The sequence below is a fragment of the Quercus lobata genome, chromosome 4 (genome assembly GCF_001633185.2).
Source record: "Quercus lobata isolate SW786 chromosome 4, ValleyOak3.0 Primary Assembly, whole genome shotgun sequence".
Taxonomy (NCBI): Eukaryota; Viridiplantae; Streptophyta; class Magnoliopsida; order Fagales; family Fagaceae; genus Quercus; species Quercus lobata.
In genome coordinates, this window is record NC_044907.1 from 44,768,404 (window position 1) to 44,788,082 (window position 19,679).

Below are 19,679 nucleotides of genomic sequence, written 5' to 3' on the forward strand. Positions count from 1 at the left end.
AAAAACTATTAGATGGTGTAACATTATTTAAAGTTACACCAAATATAATCCCCTCCACCCAAGGCTCCGCCACTGGGGGCTGGATGTCAAATATGGAATATCTAGCTGCTGTAACAGTCAAAGATCTATGTTGCATTTAAACAACTCCTGTTGTATTTGAGTCATGTACACGTCGCTGTTTGTAATCTTTTAGGCTAGTATTCAGCGGTGCTGCTTTTTCAGTTATAGCGTTTGAAATAAAGTTTGCATATTCATTTACACACAGATGTTGAAGAGAAGAGAACAACTTTTTGAGGTAAAATGCATGGTCAAAATTTATATGTATCAATATAGTTACATTCTTACTCTACCAAAGAGATGCATATATACATCACCACCTATAAAAGCTATTACAAAACGCTTGGGAAATACAACAATGAGCTATAACACTTGGAGGTGAAGCTTCAATGTTATCCTCTGCAGCTCAAGGGACGGGTGCATAAAGTTTAAGAGAACTTTCTGAGGGATAAACAAAATGGAAGCTTGTTTGCACTAATACAATTACATTGCTCTATGCAAGGGACCCCAAATATTTACATCAGCCAGCATTGAAAAAATATTTTAAATTACTCAGGACAAACAATCAACTCTCACTTAGCAATGGTGCTTCAATGTCATCCTCTGAATCACTGCTTGAAGGTACCCCAGGTTTAAGCAGGCAAGCATAACATAATGAAATCATCTGAGGAGAATAAGATGCAGAGTTAGTTAAGTCTTAAGAGAGAGAGAGAGAGAGAGAGAGAGAGAAGGGGGGGGGGGTATATGCTTACCATGCATACAGATGCACATACAATACTGAAACCTTTGCAGTTGAAAGGTGCACTGCTAGATAAGAACCATGCTGAGATAAAAACTTAGCTTGTTAGCAATATATATGGATTGATTCTAACACTAAACTAAAGAAAAAAAAATGATGAGTTAGTCTACTCACAAGTCAATGGACTCATTACGAGCGGTGATAACAAACTTGCTATTGATTCCACACCAGCCACAAATCCTTGTGCTTTTCCCTGCACAAACAATCGAACATACATGTCAATGGAATGACCACGGTCATGTGCCTTGTACTGTATTTAGCTCAAGAACTAAATCAACACAGAACAAGTTATTTTGATGTGGAAGAACCCTATGTCTACATTTATTTCTTTTTTGTTTGGCATACTCCTGAAATTCTCCATCAGTTAAGTGATTGTAGCAATTTCGGGTGTAAAAGTAGCAATTTTTATGGCATAAAGCATCTGATAACGGTAGATAACTGAACGAAAGATAAAAATCATTGGACCAATTTTCGTAGAAAGCCACCATTTTAAACCCAAAACTCACTACTGGACACATGCTGATCTGATTCATTCTGAACATATGTTGATGAACCTGCCTCATTTTTTTTAATTGAGTTCAAAGTTCAATCTAAAGAAGTAGAAAACAGCCAGATCTAGATGAGTAGTGTGACTTATATGAGTAGTGTGACTTATGAGATGCATTAGCTTTACTCAAACAACTTTATCAAATTCAGCAGCCTCTCCCTATGTATAATAATACCGAAAGGTGAAAATACAGAAACCTGGACTTTCCTTGTATTGACAGTAAGAGTAGAATATTGTTATTATTATTATTATTATTTGGTTGCTAGAAAGAATATTAAGACCTATGGAATGCAGAACTGTAGGTAATGGGATCACATGTATTTTCCAAACCTGATTTTTTGAGCTCGATGCTCTTGAAATAATTGCATAAGTCTGCATATAATTTGACAGGCAAAATTGAAACACCATTAGAATTAAAGGTGAACTGTATAACCACATTGAATATTATTTTATGAAAAAATTTATGATTCCAATACTTACAGCAGGTCTTACAAGGACAACTACAACTTTAAATGTGGCACTCATGAATGGTACCTGCATTGTGGCAATGTTGCATTGTTACTGATGAGAAATGTATCCACAGTTGAAAAATAATAAACAAAACTAGGAAACTTTAGTTTTACTTTCACAAAGCCACGATTAACACATGATTGAATTTATAACTCCATATGAGGAATGGAAATTAAAAAATTCAAAATAGCCCAAAGAAAAAAGAAAAGAAAGAAAAGTTTCTGATCAATGTCACTAGTGCTTTTTGAACCACAGATTCTTTCATAAAAGAAGCACTCAAGTTCCCTACATGCACATGAAACTCTTAGAGCATAGAGTATTTTTATATTCCTTATGTAGTATGTTTTACAAAGTTGTTTCCAAAATTTAAAATTTTCAAACTACAAATTACGTATCTAAACATGATTCATGTAAGAAAATAGAAATAACATTGATATGTCCAAAAATCATTTAAGGCTAAATATTTGCTTGCAAGCCAACTCAATTGTTTATGTGTCAGAAAATTTTCCTTTAGCATAGAATTATATAACGCATTCATAAAGTATGAACATACCCATGCCGCCCATGCAAGGCCATTGAATAATGCCTGCACAGCAAAAAGAATCATTAGTTTTTATTTTATTTTGTAATTTGTGCTGGAAGGATTAAAAGAAATGATTATAAGAGACTTACATAAGCTATTGATGCAAGTAAACCTATGCACAATATCACTTTCTCTCCAACCAATGGATTTATTAGTGGAAGCACCAACATCTGGAACCACAAACCAACATGTTATAGGAAGAGCATTTCTGAAGGAATTTAAAATTTTCATAAAAGAAAACAACAAGCTCAACACAATCATCATATAGAATATTTTTGACAAAAGAGGTTTCCTTCATGCTGATAGTATGAGCACTGAACAGTACTCTCAATTCCAAAGACTTCGAAAGGATTATAAGCAATTAGGAATCGAGTACTAAAAGGTGCAGTGCTCTCAATTCCAGAACTCATAAAATAAAATTTTTAATTGTCAAAATTTTCAAACGAAAAACAATGTGCTCATTAAGGGAAGACAATTTAAAAGAATATGACCCTAAGAATAGTTTCATTTCTATAACCACGATGCCTTTGCATTGTTTTCTAGTTGAGAAGACAGATTATCATCCATTAGAACACCAACTGGAACAATTATTCTTTTGATAACTTCTGAGCAACAAAGCAGAGGATTTATAGGAAAACTCTGGCATATGCCTAGCAGATAAAGTTAATAACATACTAGCAAATATTGATATGCTGCCATGATTGAGGGCAAAAGATGAGAGTAATTCACAATCTTCAATATAAAGGTATATCAAACTCTTTTAAGTAAATGTATGGAAACTTTAGCTCCATAATATACTTCACCTGTGAAACAATTGAACCTATTCCCACGAGCATCAGAATTTCTGAGAACTGATTTTTATCGAAACCAAAAGCGGCCTTCAGATAGTACTGCACAGGTATTGGCATAACAATCAATTCATTGAATCAAAATAAAAACATTGTTTCATAAATTTTCATTAGTCAACTTCATGGATTGGTTTAGTTGCAATTATCTTATGAGATGATAAATCTAGCACTATCTTATCCTAAACTATTGATTAAGAAAGCCTTTGGCTTTGTAGTCTCTAGTAAGTCTGAAGCTCTCACACCATTTCTTTTTCTGCACGAGTTTCAGTGCAAAATTTCTCCCATTACTTTGGTGGGTTCAGGACATGTACTTGATCTGTTTGCCCATGACAACTGCTAACCAACTAAGTCATGACTCCTCTGATTCATACTCCCCTGAATAAATCTCTCTAGGGTCTCCTGCTTCATGTCTAAGTCTACCAATTTCTCTTGCCCCAAGTCCTTCCACATTCTATTTGTATAAGGTCTTTAAAATATTTCCTTCAAAACTGGACATCTTTGTCTCTATATAATAAGCAAAATTATTTTTATATATTTTTGGGGTAAGCAGATCGCATACAAATCCTACCCCAACAAGGTATGTTTACTGTGCATTTCCCTTCTCCCTTTTCTTTATTTTCTCCTCCTCTTTTTCAACCCCAAATCACACAATGTGCCAATTACTGATTTATAATGACAAACAGATTTTGGCCAAACTAAGATTGGTAGCAACAATAAGCATCACAAATGCTTTCAGTTCCATGCAAGGTCTTGTTTCAAAATATTTGCTTTAAAGATTCTGACTGAAACTATTCTGAAAAGGCTGAAAGAATATGTCGTTTGTTAAAAAGAAAAAGAAAAATTATTATGGAAAAAGCGAAAGAAAATTATATATATATATATATAAAATATCTGATGCTGTATGATGGTACCAAGAGGAAATTGTGAGCATGCAACCATTTATTTTCTTGTGAAAATGATAAATTAATAGGAAACATACCATCAAGACATAAGTGATGCCAGACATTCCCAGCTCATAGAAGAAAGAAACCAGAGAAATGCCCCTTAAAGTCGGACTGTAAAAGAAAAACGAAGCACTTTTAGCCAGACAAAGACAATTTATTTATAATGTTTTGCAGGTATAAAGGTTTGGATGCTTATACTGCCTAAGAGATTCCAGATATGGTCTTTACGTAGTGCAGGATGAGGATATTTTAAACTGTCTTGATTATAGACAAAATTACCTGCTCATAACTATTGTAGCAGCATCTTTCATTGATTTGTATCGTTTCTGGATAATTTTAATTGTCTTAGCTAAGCAAGCTGAATCTTGGTCCCTCTTTGGAGCCAGCTTAACTGTCTCAACTAGAAAGAGTTGAATATAAATCGGAGATAAGATCAAGAGAGCTATTGAAACCTGAAACAAAAGGCTGAATTGGTAAAAATGATTTTACAGAAAAAGATGACAAAATTAAGGCTGTATGGCTAATGCTGAATTTAGAGCAGCAACATACTGGAAAAATGTATTTTTCTGGGAGAAAAAGTGCCAGAAGATTTCCCAAGACATGCGAAGCAGAACAAAGGCCTGTTATCCAACTAAAAGCTGCTGCCCTCTTATTTTCTTCAACAACATCCGCCTACAAAGGAAGGGAAAATGTGACCCCCAATATTCCCTATTCATGATCATCAATCATTGAAGAACAAGTCTTACCGCATAAGCAACGGCAATGCAGAAAATACTCCCTTGACTTAGAATATAAGATATTGTACGAAGCACATAGTAAGCATATACAAATCCTGTAGACTGATTACAGGCAAGTATAGCTGAAAAAGGAATACAGAAAAATCAAATTTGTAAGTTCACTTGATGGTCTTGACAGTATCATTAATGTTATGCTAGTAGCATCATACAAAGAAAGCATTAATATCATTCACAATTTTAAAAGGTAATCATGTATAGTTCTAATGGAAATTCTCCCTTTTTTTCCTTATATATTTATTCTTTCAACATGTATAGTTGAACTATAATTACATTTAACTCTTCTTTGGCTCTCATCTTTCATACATCATTTAGGATGCTTATCTTACTCTAGATCAGTTTCGGATGAATGGTATAGTCAGTATCCATTCATTCAATCAGAATCAGCTGAAATTCAAAATTTTCCTTGTTTTCAGATGAATAATCCACCAAAAGCTAAAAAACAAAACAAAAAAACAAGATCACCTTTTACCCATTTTCATTTTTAAAAAAGTTCTTGGCCAGACTCCTTCAAATTAGTTTAGCTTGAAGCCTTATTCATGCCTAGAAATGGTTTATAGGTTTGAATGCTAAACCATCAATCTTTTGACAGACACATGGTCTATAGTATCCCATCCACTGTCTTCAAAAGCATTTGTAAATTTCATAGACTGAATCACATTAATTTTTTTCTAAAATATTAATTTAAAAAAAAAAAAAAAAAAAAAAACCAGAATTGTGAAACAGCTAATGCACACTTAAAGTGACATACATATTTGGGATTTCATATCCTTAATTCTCAAAGTTCAGAAGTAAATATCTAACTGTTTGTACATTTAACTTCACATAAGCAAGTAAGTTACTCAAATGAAACATACCAAAAGGGAATATAGATGTGGATATGGTAAGAAGGAGCATCGGTTTACGCCCATACTCATCTGCAAGCTGACCTAACAGTGGAAGCACCACCATCTTGAAAATTCCAACCACCTGCACGCATTTAAAATATATATGTCAAAACTTAATTTAAAGAAATTTTTTCCCTGTTGTCTTTCCCAGTCTTCTTCTGCATTTCATGTTAATAAGAAACTGCTTTCTGACTCATGCTCAATGCAATAAAATAATTAAAATTTAATTGAGAAGCATAAAGTAAAACAAATATGTAAATATTAACGGTTGCCCTAGTGGCCAAGGGAATATGTTAGCCCTTAGGGCTTTTGTTAGTGAGCTATTTTTAGAAGGTTTTTATGAGGGAAAAAAAAAATAATTAATATTTCGACAGTTTTTCCTATTTCTCATAAAAGTTGTATCAAAAATTTCTTAAAATAATTTGTTAAGAATTGTACAAAGAATACCCGTTAACAGAACCTAACAAGTATTATATGAAGGCCTATAGTAAAATAGCATGCGACCTTTCAGGATAAAGTTGTGCTGAGAACAGTTTAAAAGGAGTATAAGTTGTCCCTCTCAGGTGTCTTGATAAGTGTGCGGCTTGTCTATATGTATTGAGAACCAAATTATAAAAAAAGACATACTAATGTGAGACTGAGGGGATAAGAGAAAAGCTAGAAGGCGAGGGACCCTGGTTACTTGTCTTTATATATATATATATATATATATTTGATGGAATACTTGTCTTTTTGTATATTGGGACACAACTTGGTCACATTGATGAAGGTACTACTACAAGTCTACAACCATAACTTTCTGTCTCATATTTATTCATTACTCTACTGTATTAAAGATGAAGGAAACAACAATAATTATTCCAACTTTTTGAGGTTTTTTTTTTTTTTTTTTTTTTAAACAAAAGATGAATATTCCAAAATAGATTAAAATTCAAGAGGCCAATAGCAAACCCCAAAAAAAGCAGATCATGAATATGACATCTCTAGGACCCACACCCGAAATTAAAAGATGTGAACATTGCTTGCAAGGAACAATTCTAGTGCCATTACATAATTACAAAAACAGTGCTCAAAATTAAAGACATTTCCAAATCAAAATCATACAAGCATATTTCTCTTATTTTGCCAACTTACTAACCTTATAGAGCATCTTGTCTTATCATATCCTACCTACCTTCACTCATAATTTTGGGAGTGTAAATGATGATAGGAAGACCTCAATTAAGTAACCTATAATTAATGCCACTTACCCATGTAAATTTTTTTTTTTTTTTTTTTTTAATATGTAGAGAGTACGACATGTGGAATCATTTTTAGATTCCTGTAGCTCATAAATATCCATAAACTGTCATCAGTTTTATCTCCCAAAGGGAAAGTAGATTAAGAACCAATGACTAACAAGTTTTGTGGGTCGTTACTCGTTTTCATTCAATTGCAATTATTTGTTTACGTAGATTTCAAATCAAGATATTAAAAATTATCCAACCACTATTTCATTTATGAAAGCGTAAAAGGAAAAGTAGACATTGACAATGTTTTTATAAAGAAATCAACGTCTATAATCCATCTAAAAATCCTTGAAACTTTAGGGATAACAAAGTATTACTATCAATGATAAATTCCAGAAATATGATAGACAATGCGAGGCCCTTTTCTTTTTAATTCTTTTATTCCTTTTGGGACCATTAGTTGGGGCTGTTTGGTGTAGATGAAAATTCAAACAAACAGTGAGAGAAAGGAGAATTATGAACTTGATTCGATTCTTTGAGCATAAAAAACATAGAGTAAAATTAAGTGAGAAATATATCATTTTCCCTGCTTAGCACTATATAATTATAAACAGTTATTATCAACTCCAAATCATGTCCACCAAATAAAAAAAATCAAGAATTATGAGTCTAGGAAAGCAGATCATCATGCAGGCTCCCGTTTGGTTTCAGAGAAAATACGTACAGAAAATAATATTAAACCTCTTTTTGGCCTTAAGAAGAGCAAATTAGCGAAATTTTCAACTCTTTCGAGTTTCAGTGTCTTGGCCTCTATTAAAAAAATAAATAAATAAAACAAGACTCAAACATGTTACAAAGAACAAGAAAGCGCCAAATTCGACAACCATAACTTTTTAAACAGATATAACACAACAACATTTTTTTAATATCCCACGATTGAATTGGATATTTGGTACGAGGTTTTTAACCACCTATACATGGCTCATTGTTCCTCCATTTTTTTTTCTCAGGAGCTAAACCCAACAAAGTCCATCCAAAAACCAAAAAAACCAAAAAGACAGAATTTGTTACATACCGTTTGTTGAAGACCATTAAGATAAATAGCTTCTGTACAGGTTGAGTCTTCTGGACATAGAGCATTAGTAATAACATCAACAAGAACAGAAACAGTCATTTCCTCAGCGATCCAATGAACACAGAGTGGTAATAGCAAGTGAAGCATGAGCTTCATTCCTTCCATGTCACTACTACTACTGCTGCTGCTGCTGCTACTACTACTACTAATGTCTTGTCTTGATTGGGTTTTTGTCATCTTGATTGGGTACTACTAATGTCTTGTCGTTTTGACAAGAACCTTGCTTGACAACATGGTGTAGTAGAAAATTTATTATATATATAGAAGGAGAAAAATTCGATGTGGGAATTTAGAGAGCGAGAGAGGAAAATTAAGAAGGGAAGGTGAGACTGGTTGGTGTAGTGAAACTGAGATTTTTGACTGGTTGGTGTGTTGGCAGCGTTGGGAAGTATTTATAAGCTAAAAAGTGGAAGATCTTGTGGTGGTCCGAGGCTCTGCACTATGAATACACGTGTTGGTGTGGGTTGGGCGTGTGGCATTGCCTTGTTTGCTTGTGGATTTTCGTGACTTTTCATCTTGGCTTAGCCTAGCTGTCTCTCTGCACTTTCTACTCTTTATATATAATAGCCTTATCCATGGAGTTTTACTCTCTGTTTGTCTGTATTTTTAATTTTTCTAATAATAATAAAACAATATTCATTTTTTAAATAAAATGAAGTGGTGTCTCAACGTTTAATTAGACTATTTCATTATCAAATAATCCTCAATTTTAGAAATATAAATTTTGGTACAATGGATTAAATTTCAAACCTTCAATTTAGATGTAGATATTATAAGTGTGAAACAAATGGATTGTCTTTTTTTAGTCTTTTAACTTTTATTTTTAAAAGAGGCACAGTGAAAAGGATGGAAACTATAGACATCTTACTTTATACCCGAGATTCCTGGTCTTGATGATGAAGAAGTCTCAATCACTACTGAAATGATCAACACTGTATATTTTAAAAACCCACAAGATTCGATCCCATTTTAAAAACCCAATAGTAACCTTCTCACCAAAGAGGCGCCTATCTCTCCTACTGAAAATTTCTATAAAAAGAAAAGAAAAAAAAAAAAAATATATATATATATATATATATTTAAAAGATCATGTTTTAGAGATCCAACTAATGTAGCATATAGGCTTATGGTCATTGAGGCATTCATTTGCACCAGAAATGCTAAGGATCAAAGACATTTCATAAATATTTGAAGTATCATGGGCCTTGTCTCACAACGCTAAGGATTGAGAATGAGTGTGAGTTAAAACTTAAAAGTACTCTTTTTGAGTTCTGTTTGGAGCTAAACCACTAAGGTCATTCATTGTGTAATTGAACAAAATAGCCTATGATCGAGTATCAACCATTGATAAATCAAACATAATTGCTTCTCTTCCAAAAAAACCGAGAAATACAATTCGTTAAAAAGTTTAACACTGATGTGTGTTCACAATTACAAATTTGCAACACCAAATGTCGCGTTTTGCTTTTTCTTTTTGGAATAAAATTTTTAACTAAGCAAAATAAAATAAAATCAATGAACTCCATTCCTTTGGTTCAAAATCTAATGAACACTTATATCATTTAAAAAACTAAACCTCAAGCACTTCAAAACAAAACAATAGCTATTCTATACGTAAATCTAGCCAAGCCAAAACTCAAGCTAGTGAGTAGTGATGGTGCTGGTGACATATTTGTCGAGTCATTTGATTGGGACCCAAATTGGATGTTTTGCTTTTTCCACCCAATTTTTACCACATTTTACAAGAGATGGTGAGCTTTTTCCACCCAACTTTTACTACATTTTACTAGAGATGGTGTGTCACGTCCCAAACCCAATACCTAGATTTGTGACTATGACCAGCATATTAATATCAAGCTGAAACCTAATATTAACAAGAACTAACTAAACTTATAAACAAAAACTTTCATCTTTCTTTTCATTCGTATTTCTTTACATTCTTGATATAACTTTTCACTTGATATTTAGAGCATCTACATTGTACTTCAAGGGATAACATAATCCACTAGTCATTCAAATTCCCCAGAAAGCTTCTCAGGAGATTTCCCAAACTTCGATTCACAACTTCAGTTTGTCCATCTGTTTGTGGATGGTAAGAAGAGCTGAGTTGAAGTGTAGTTCCAAGCTTCCTCCAAAGAGTACGCCAAAAATGACTTACAAACTTCGAATGACGATCAGAAGTGATAGTTTTTGGAACACTATGAAGCTTAACTATGTCTCTGAAATACAAAACAACAATAGAAGATGCATCTACAGTCTTGTTACAAGGAATAAAATGAGCCATCTTTGAAAATTGATCAACTACCACCATAATAGAATCATTGTTTCTTTGAGTTAGAGGCAAACCCAAAACAAAATCTAAACTGATATCCTCCCATAGAGCCTTGAGAACTGGTAATGATGTGTATAACCAGTGTTCTGACTTTGGCTTTTAGCAATTTGGCAGGTTTTGCAACTTCTCACAAGAGACATAACATCATGAGTCAACAACTTAGGCCAACAAAAATTTTCTTGCATAAGAGCAAGAGTTTTTTCTCTTCCAAAGTGTCTAGCAAGACCTCCTCCATGAGCTTCTTTGAATAATTACTCTTTGCAAAGACCACTGAGGAATGCACAATTTGTTATCTTTGGAAAAAAAAAATTCAAAAAATGGTTAATAGAACCCTTGGAACAATCTTTCCACACTGTTGATACCGTATTTTTTCTGCCTTCAATTTGCATGTCGGGCCCTAAAAAACCCAAAAATATCATTTTCTCTCCATGGGGTCACGAGAACATAAATAATGGCGTGGCATAACCCATTCGGACACCGGAGCACTCAAAATGCATTTTTCAGCTAAAATGCCCCTAGTCAACCCTGGGTTGACCAAAGGTCAAATAATGTCAAAATCCTCACAAAACAACATTTTTCATGATTTTATATCAAACCTGAACTCCTTGAAGATTTTTGGTGACTTTGGCCAAGTTTGACCCAGAATTGACTCTCGGTGGGCCCTAGAAACCCTAATTTTGATCCGGCCATTGAAACGAGTTGAAGCCAATGCCAAAATCATGTTTTTACTGCCAATCTCCAAAAATTAAGGTTTTATCAAAATAAAGGACTGTCCTTGGATAGGCGTTGTAAGGTGCCTAACACCTTCACCACACGTAACCAAACTTCCGGACCTAAGAATCAAGTGAAGTTTAATTTGCCTGTTACTCCACCAACGGGTAAGAATTTTAGTGCTGAGCCATTCCAATCAAGTCTCCCTAATAAGGAAAGCTCTTCACAGCCAGCCTTGGATACGTTTAATGACTCCCTGACACCACAGAATTCTACCAAATCCCTATAATTACCACACTTACCTAAAACAGCCAACCTACCCAAGACTTTACACCTCTTTAATGTACCAAACTTTGAAAACCCTAAACAATCTTGGAAATGGCTCCTCAGGTCTACCACAGTTTCATCCTCGAATGGAAAAACATCAGTATGGCAAAAACATGGACCCTAGGCCACAGCTCACCTTGAGTTACCAAACAAAAAACCTATGGTTTCTCACCGTGTAGATGATCAAAATATATCGGTGGAGGTTGGTTCACAGCCCTACCAGGAGCAAAGAGTCTCTTAGTATGGATTTGTCGGGAGCTTGGGAACCAACATACAGAAAATCAACTTGCTGATTTGGTGTGGGCAAAAGATCCCTCTGCAGTGTTTATAGCCGAAACATAGGTAGACAAAGCCAGGCTAGAACTAGTTCAGAATCGTTTGAAGTTTAAACATAAATTTGAAGTTCCAAGGAAAGATAAGGGGGGTGGCTTGGTGATTTTTTGGAAGGAAGACTTTGATTTATCAATTGAAACTTTCTCCAAAAACCATATTCACACTACGATTAATAAAAATAAAGAGAATAAGTGGCGGTTCATAGGCTTTTGTGGTGAACCTGATCAACAGAAGCGACATGAAGGGTGGGCAAGACTACGTAGTTTGAAAAATTGAAGCAATGCGCTGTGGTTGGGTGCAGGCGACTTTAATGAGATCACACGGCAATCGAAAAAAAAAAGGAGGAAGAATTCGGCCCCATAACCAAATGTAATTGTTCAGGGATGTTTTTTACCAATGTGGCTTCATGGATTTGGGATTCCTAGGATTCAATTCACGTGGCACAAGCATTATGCCAACTACACAGTTTGGGAGAGATTGGATAGAGCAGTAGCGACAAATCAGTGGCTATCAAATTTTCTAGGAACAAAAGTCCATAATATTGACGTAACTTGCTCCGACCACAAACCACAATGGATTGTTCTAGATGGTTTGGATTGCTATTTTCGGAAACCCTTCCATTTCGAGCAGATTTGGATGTCAAACAAGGGCTGTAGTGACACATTGAGGCGGTGTGGAAGGAAAGAATCAATGAGACAAATACTACACAAGTACCCCGAAAGGTGGATAGATGTGGGGAAGAACTCATCCGATGGAGTAAAAATGTTTTAGGAGTTTTCATCAAGACCTAGAACAAAAGAAAAAGCAATTGCAAAAGGTAGAAAAAATTGCAAGCCAAGGACTAAATGAGGCAACTTGAATAGGAAATTAATTTGTTGTTGGACAAAGAATCAAAGATGTGGAGCTAAAGGCCTAGAATCATGTGGCTTAAAGATGGGGATCAAAATACTAAGTTTTTTCATGGTAAGGCAACCCAGCGACGTAGACGAAATTACATCAAAATACTTGGAGATGCTTTAGGTAAATGGTGTACACAACAAGATCAAGTGGTTGACACAATTGTCAATTTTTATCAAGACCTCTTCACTACATCAAATCCATCCGATTTTGAGGAGGTTACTGACACCATTCCACAACTTGTTACACATGAGATGAATGACATGTTGCTGGCCGAATTCAAGGTGGTGGAGATGGAGGGTGCTTTGCGACAAATGGCTCCCTTGAAAGCTCTTAGGCCCGATGGTATGCCCCCACTTTTTTATCAAAGCTATTGGTCTCTATTAGGCAGTGATGTGACACAATCTATTCTACTATTTTTGAATTCGGGCTCCATGCCAAAGGCTTTGGGTCACTCCTTAATCACATTGATCCCCAAGGTAAAAAATCCTGAATTTATTTCGAAGTTTAGGCCAATAAGCTTAAGTAATGTGCCGTATAGAGTTTTTGCAAAGGTTTTAGCCAATCAACTAAAACTTATTATGCCTCGTCTTATTTCCAAACAAAAAAGTGCATTCATGTCGGATCTTTTAATCTCAGATAATATCTTGGTAGCCTTTGAGTCCTTACAATATATGAGAAACCATGGGACGAGCAAATCTGGTTACATGGTTCTAAAATTAGACATGAGCAAGGCTTATGATTGTGTGGAGTGGAAATATATGGAGAAAATTTTGGAAAAGGTTGATTTTTTAAGAAAGGTGGAGACATTTGATGATGGAATGCATCACCAATGCATCCTATTCGATGCTAATAAATGGTGAACATCATGGGGACATTACTTCCACAAGGGGACTCAATCAAGGGGACCCTCTTTCACCATACTTGTTCTTGATGTGCACCTAGGGGTTGAATGGGCTAATTAAGAAGGCAACCATGTATAGAGATATTAGGGGGTGGCCATATGCAAAATAGGGCCTCAACTAACCCATTTACTTTTTCCAAATAATAGTTTGATTTTTTACAAGTCTTTGGAGAATGAATGTCAAGCTTTGTTGGAGGTGCTGGCCAAATATGAAAGGGCCTCAGGACAAATGATTAATAGGACCAAAACTGCCCTATTTTTTAGCAAATCAACTTATCAGGATATGCAGCTTTTGATTAAGGATGCTATTAGGGTTCATGTGGTACAGCATTATGAGAAGTACCTAGGACTTCCCTCTTTCATTGGCAGGAAGAAAAAGGACAACTTTGCAAATATCAAACAATGGATTTGGAAGACCTTACAAGGATGGGAAGCTAAACTCTCTAGGTAGGAAGAGAAATCCTGATTAAATATGTTGCTTAAGCCCTCCCTACATATACAATGTCTTGTTTCAAGCTCCCAGTCACTTCATGCCATGAAATTGAAGCACTTATTTGAAAATTCTTTTGAGGGCAATAAGGAGAAAATCAAAAAATTCATTGGTTGAAATGGGAGATAATGTGCAAGCCCAAGTTACAGGGAGGATTGGGTTTTAAAGATTTGACTATGCATAATGATGCTCTCTTGGCAAAGCAGACATGGTGCCTCCTTCGTGATACCCAATCTTTATTTTACTAAGTCTTCAAAGCTAAGTTCTTCCCCAATTGTTCGGTGATGGAGTCAACAAATCCCAACAATTATTCTTACGCTTGGAAAAGCATCATTAAGGGAAGGGAAGTCATTAAACGTGGAGCCTCTTGGAGAATCGGAACAGGTGCTGCAATTGATATTTGGGGTAGCAATTGGCTTCCAACATGAAATAATCCAAGGATTATTTCTCCAGTCATGCTGAGTTTGCCATCACACAAGGTTAGCTTCTTAATTGACCCGGTGCAACGAGTTTGGAAAGAGCACATCCTTGATAACTATTTTTTTGGGTTTGAGGAAGAAACCATCAAGCGAATCCCTCTCTGTCAATCAATCCAAAAAGACAATCTGATATGGCCATGGAATCTTGATAGTGAGTTTTCGGTGAAATCCAGGTATCAATTCTTGCAGCATGCCTCTTAAGCCCAACAACCCAGCAACTCTATGGTGGAAAACATGAAACCATTATGTAATAAAATCTGGGGATTGAACGTTCTAGCAAAGGTAAAAAATTTCATGTGGCGTGCTTGTCAAAACTCCCGACCTACGAAGACCAATCTGATGAAGAGGAAGGTGATACCCGATGGTCTTTGTGACATTTGTAAGCTACAACAAGAAGATACTGCCCATGCCATGTTCAATTGTTCAAAGTTGGACAGCCTCTGGAATTTGACACCAACTTGGAATCACAGCCCGCTAAAACAAAGTGCAAGTTTCATTGACTTGCTTGGCTTTGTTTTTACAGAAGATATGAACCCAAAGCTATTTATCTTGATGATTTGTGGGTTTGGAATCGTCGCAACAATTTGAGATTGGGTAAAACTATGGTACCATTGAACCAGCTGCTGTAGTTAGCCAAGGAATGCCTACAGGAACGTGACTCTCTCTCTGTGAGTCCATTGAGAAGTCTCCCTCAACAATCCCAAGCGGCCTGGATTCCTTCATCGACCTTTTACTTCAAAATAAATTTCGATGGTGCTACATTTGAGAAGGAAGGTAGTGCTAGTTTGGGCATAATAATCCAAAATGGTGATGGATAGGTTATGGCATCGCTCTCTCAGCTGGTACCATTGCCTCACTCTATCATCGAGGTAGAAGCATTGGCTGCACGATGTGGAGTGGAACTTGCCCTTGAATTGGGTTTCTATAATATCGAGCTTGAGGGAGACTCGACTGGCTTAATTAGTTCTGTTAAGGATGGTCATAGGTCTCTAGCTCAATTTGGTCACATTGTAACAGATATTCATTACCTTGCCTCGCAGTTTTCTATTTTCAATTTATCTTATGTACGTAGGCATTGTAACAAGGTGGCTCATTCTCTGGCAAGAAGAGCACTCATTTCCCCCCCCCCCCCCCCTTGTCAATCTGGATGGAAGATGCACCTCCAGATGTCAGTCATGTTCTACATGTTGATTTTAGCACATTTCCTTAATAAAAGGTTTGTCCGGATTCTCAAAAAAATGAATATAATAAAATAATCATTGCAACATCTATAGAAATTTAATACATGAAAATAAATGTATTTAACTACTTAATAAATTATAATTAATCTATACATTAACATAAATGCAATCTTTTGATTTTGATGAGGTGGAGGGCTAAATGAAGAGAGTTTTTATTTCTTCTTAAGGAATGATCACTTGGAAAAATATTAGATGGTGATGGGGAAAGACAAGTATGGCTCATCCTTGAGTAGTCGTCCATAGAATATAAAAGACCATGGTAATTGGGCCTACTACTCACCCACTATTTTATTCATGGGCTTTTAAGAGGAGCTCGTCCAAACCAAGGAAGGTCGTCCAGACATGGACGACCCTCAATACAAGGTTTGTCTACATGGGCTTATGAATCAAACCACGTGGTGAGATCCTGATGCACCACTGTAACCTCCTGCCAAGCACTTAACTTCCAATGGCAATTATAGAAGATGAGAGTAAATGTCGTAACTTCTATAGCGGTTATAAGAATGGAGTGTAAACCTTCTGACCTCCACAAGTGTGGGGGAAGTTACAAAACAAGTAACAACTCCAATAGCACTATATAAACACTCATTCCTGACAAATAAAGACAAGTTTTTCCTTTTACACAATGTTGAGGTCCAAAAAATCATAGCACCCAAGCCCAAAGAAATAAGTACAAGGGGCCATGGAAGATGAAAAGAAATGGTAAGCCCAAAAGGCTTGAAGCCCAAAAAACATAAAGAAAAAAAGATAAGCCCGAAAGCTTATGAGAAAAGAAGAAAGAAAAAGAAAAGAAGCCCAGATCAGAATATTGAAAAATTACTAGCGTAAAAAGAAAGTTGAGTCGGGATCCTTAGAGGCTGCCAAAGGCTCGAGATCCCCGAGGCATGTAGCACAGTCAAGAAAGGATTAAGACAGCTCAAAGGAAAAGCCAAAAGAACACAAGAAAGAGGATGGATACGTCCTTCTCAAGTACCAGAGATCCAGCAAGAAAAGGAGAAACCTGGAGTGACTTCTCATAGCGCAAGTAGACGGTACCTCAGGGAACCAGAATAAAGGGGTATAAAAAGGGAGTAGCAGCAAAGGACTTTCGAATCGACAAAGTGGGATTCCGCCCATTTGAGAAAAAAGATAAAAAAGAAAGACGGCCAAAAGCTGAACCGTGAAGAATGTGACATTAGTGCACTTCGAAATAGATAGTCAGCCATGGACTTTCGAAGAAACAACACTAAAAGGAAGAAAAGAATGAAGAACAGGGAAAACTGAACCTTCTAGGCGATGGGCACAAAACAAGCTTTGGTACCCAGAGGGCAAAACAAGGGAATCAATAGTTCCCCGGGACTCCAGAATAACACTATAAAAAGGGGGGAAGGATTGCGAAGAGAGATAGAGAAAATTTATAACAGAATCATTGAGAAAGTTCTGTCTAGAAAAAAACTCAGAGAAATTAGTAAGTTATCTCCCGGTATCCCAGAAACAGCCACTATATCACATACTCATATTCAAAAAATATCAAACTTTGCAAGTCTTAGAGGCTTGAATAGCTATCTAAGACTGTAATTTTTGAGCTTACTTGAACCTTGTATCACGTCTTAGTGAGCACACTGTAATCATAATAAAGAAAATTCAATGAAGCATTTCTTATTGATTTGAGGATCCCTAACCATTACTTTGTACATTTACTCTTTGTTTTGCGTTACTTCTGCTGTTTTGATTGTTGTTCAATACAAATATCCTCGTTTGCTAGTTTATGTGTATTGTAGGAAGTATACCCTGTGCACCACTTGATTCCTAAATAGCCCTTTAGCTGTGGTGAATCAAAGCCCAGTCTACCAAACCACAACTATTTGGCCCAGGATCCTTGGGCCTGAGTGCTAGAGAAAAAGCACTCTCACACACAATTCCCAGAAAATTGGAATTCTAGATTTTGAAGAGAGAAACTAACTTCATCATCAAACGGTTCTTGGCCGGTCAATCCTGGTCTCCTTTGATTGTTTGTTTTCCTTTTTAGGCCTTTCAGATCATTGAAGCCCGAACCATCTAGCCTACTGATTTTCTGAACATCATCAGATGAGTTTGGCTTACCTCTAGTACCTTTTTAACAAAAATCTCTTTTTGTTTTAATGAGAAATTGTCACATCACCCACTAACTAAATTAAATGTAGAGATTAAAACTCACTACCATTTGTCATTGTACATTAAAAACAACAGAAGATGTCCAGTTTAAAAAGTACTGAAAGTAAGCTAAACTCATCTTAGATTATACTCTGACGAAAGCATTTTAAAGTTTCAAATTTGAAGTTTATCTTATCTTTGACTTTTTTATATTATATAGAGTATAGATAACCGAAAGGCATTTTAGTGTTTTAAAGTAGTACTTTCTCTCAATTTTGGCCTTTATACATGAAGATATCAATTTTAAAGATTTGCCTTTTTATATGTGACCTCCATTCCTTTGTTCAAAATCTAATAAATGCTTATATCACTACCAAAAAAAAAAAACTAATAAACGGCAATAGCTTTTCTATACATAAATCTAGCCAGGCCGAAACCCAAGCTAGTGAGTCGTGACGGAGCAAGCACGATATTTGATGGGGACCCAAATTGGATGTTGTACTTTTTCCACCCAACTTTTGCCACTTTTTGGTGGGAGAGAAAAGCCAAGTTCCTAACTAATTTTTCTGTTGTGTAAGCAATTATGTAGTCATTTAAGAACTCTGATTGACAGTAGTCAGAAAAATCAGATATAGTTACAGTCATCCACATATATATTTCACATTGCAAAAGATGATTTAGACTCATGATTGATGAAAATGAAGCTAGTTAAAAATTCCATTTTCATATCACTAACTGAAAGTCAACACTCGTGAGAGTGAGACCAAATACAAGTAGGCAAGAAGTATGACGTATGAAGGATACAGCACCAATAAGGATGAAATGGTTGTCAAATGGGTGGATTTGAGATGGGCATAATTAGGTTAGATATATAAAATTCATTCACCTATTGAAACTCATTTAATTAATTGCTTCTAACTCTAACCCAATTATAATGGGTAAACCCCAACCCATCCAATTACCCAATTATCAAAATTACCAAAATGCCATAAACACAGTAACAGCTCAGCGACGGAAAAGTAAAGGAATAAGATAAGAAACAGAAAGTGGTCCACCATTTGGTTGCCGAGAAAAAAAGAAAACAGATATAAAAGAAGACAAAACCTCTATTCCACGTTTGGTTGCTGATAAAATGATAGAGAAAATGGGAAGAGAAATTTAAAAAATGAGAAATCCAAATCTCTCATTATTCAAATGCCAGCAAAACACCAATATTAAAATTAAGCAAACATCATTTTCCTTCCATTACCTCCACTTTCTTGGCAACCAAATAGAGGACAACGATTGGCTAGTAATTACAAATGCCACGCGCGGATCAGACATACACACACACACAAAAAGCAAGAGAAAACGAAAGCATTTTGTCAAAGAGAGAGATCCAAAGATAGAGACACGGACATGATTTCACTCAAGCTCCAGAAGAGGCTCGCCTCGAGCGTCCTCAAGTGTGGTCGTGGCAAGGTCTAGCTCGACCCAAATGAGGTCAACGAATTCTCCATGGCCAACTCTCTCTCTCTCTC

General features: G+C 35.8%; 1 protein-coding gene across 1 annotated transcript; it reads right to left on the reverse strand.

Annotated features, from left to right (window-relative positions):
• Window positions 1-268: 268 nt before the first annotated feature.
• Window positions 269-8,704, reverse strand: LOC115987418 (hippocampus abundant transcript-like protein 1). The gene is made up of 14 exons (XM_031110956.1): window positions 8,274-8,704; window positions 5,940-6,051; window positions 5,035-5,147; window positions 4,838-4,960; window positions 4,568-4,740; window positions 4,324-4,399; window positions 3,300-3,386; window positions 2,586-2,666; window positions 2,467-2,499; window positions 1,884-1,937; window positions 1,734-1,775; window positions 971-1,049; window positions 810-880; window positions 269-721 (listed from the first exon to the last, which is right to left on the reverse strand). Exons 1-14 carry the CDS (start codon window positions 8,508-8,510, stop codon window positions 623-625), a joined length of 1,380 nt encoding a protein of 459 aa, XP_030966816.1. The 5' UTR covers window positions 8,511-8,704; the 3' UTR covers window positions 269-622.
• Window positions 8,705-19,679: the final 10,975 nt, after the last annotated feature.

Bases quoted from the DNA above. Each gene is read 5' to 3' on its own strand.
- LOC115987418 (XM_031110956.1), bottom strand. From the start codon at position 8,510: ATGACAAAAACCCAATCAAGACAAGACATTAGTAGTAGTAGTAGCAGC. The intron at 1,776-1,883 runs GTAAGTATTGGA...AATTATATGCAG, and splicing joins TTGTCCTTGTAAGACCTGCT to ACTTATGCAATTATTTCAAG. The intron at 1,050-1,733 runs GTTTGGAAAATA...TTGTTTGTGCAG, and splicing joins CATCGAGCTCAAAAAATCAG to GGAAAAGCACAAGGATTTGT.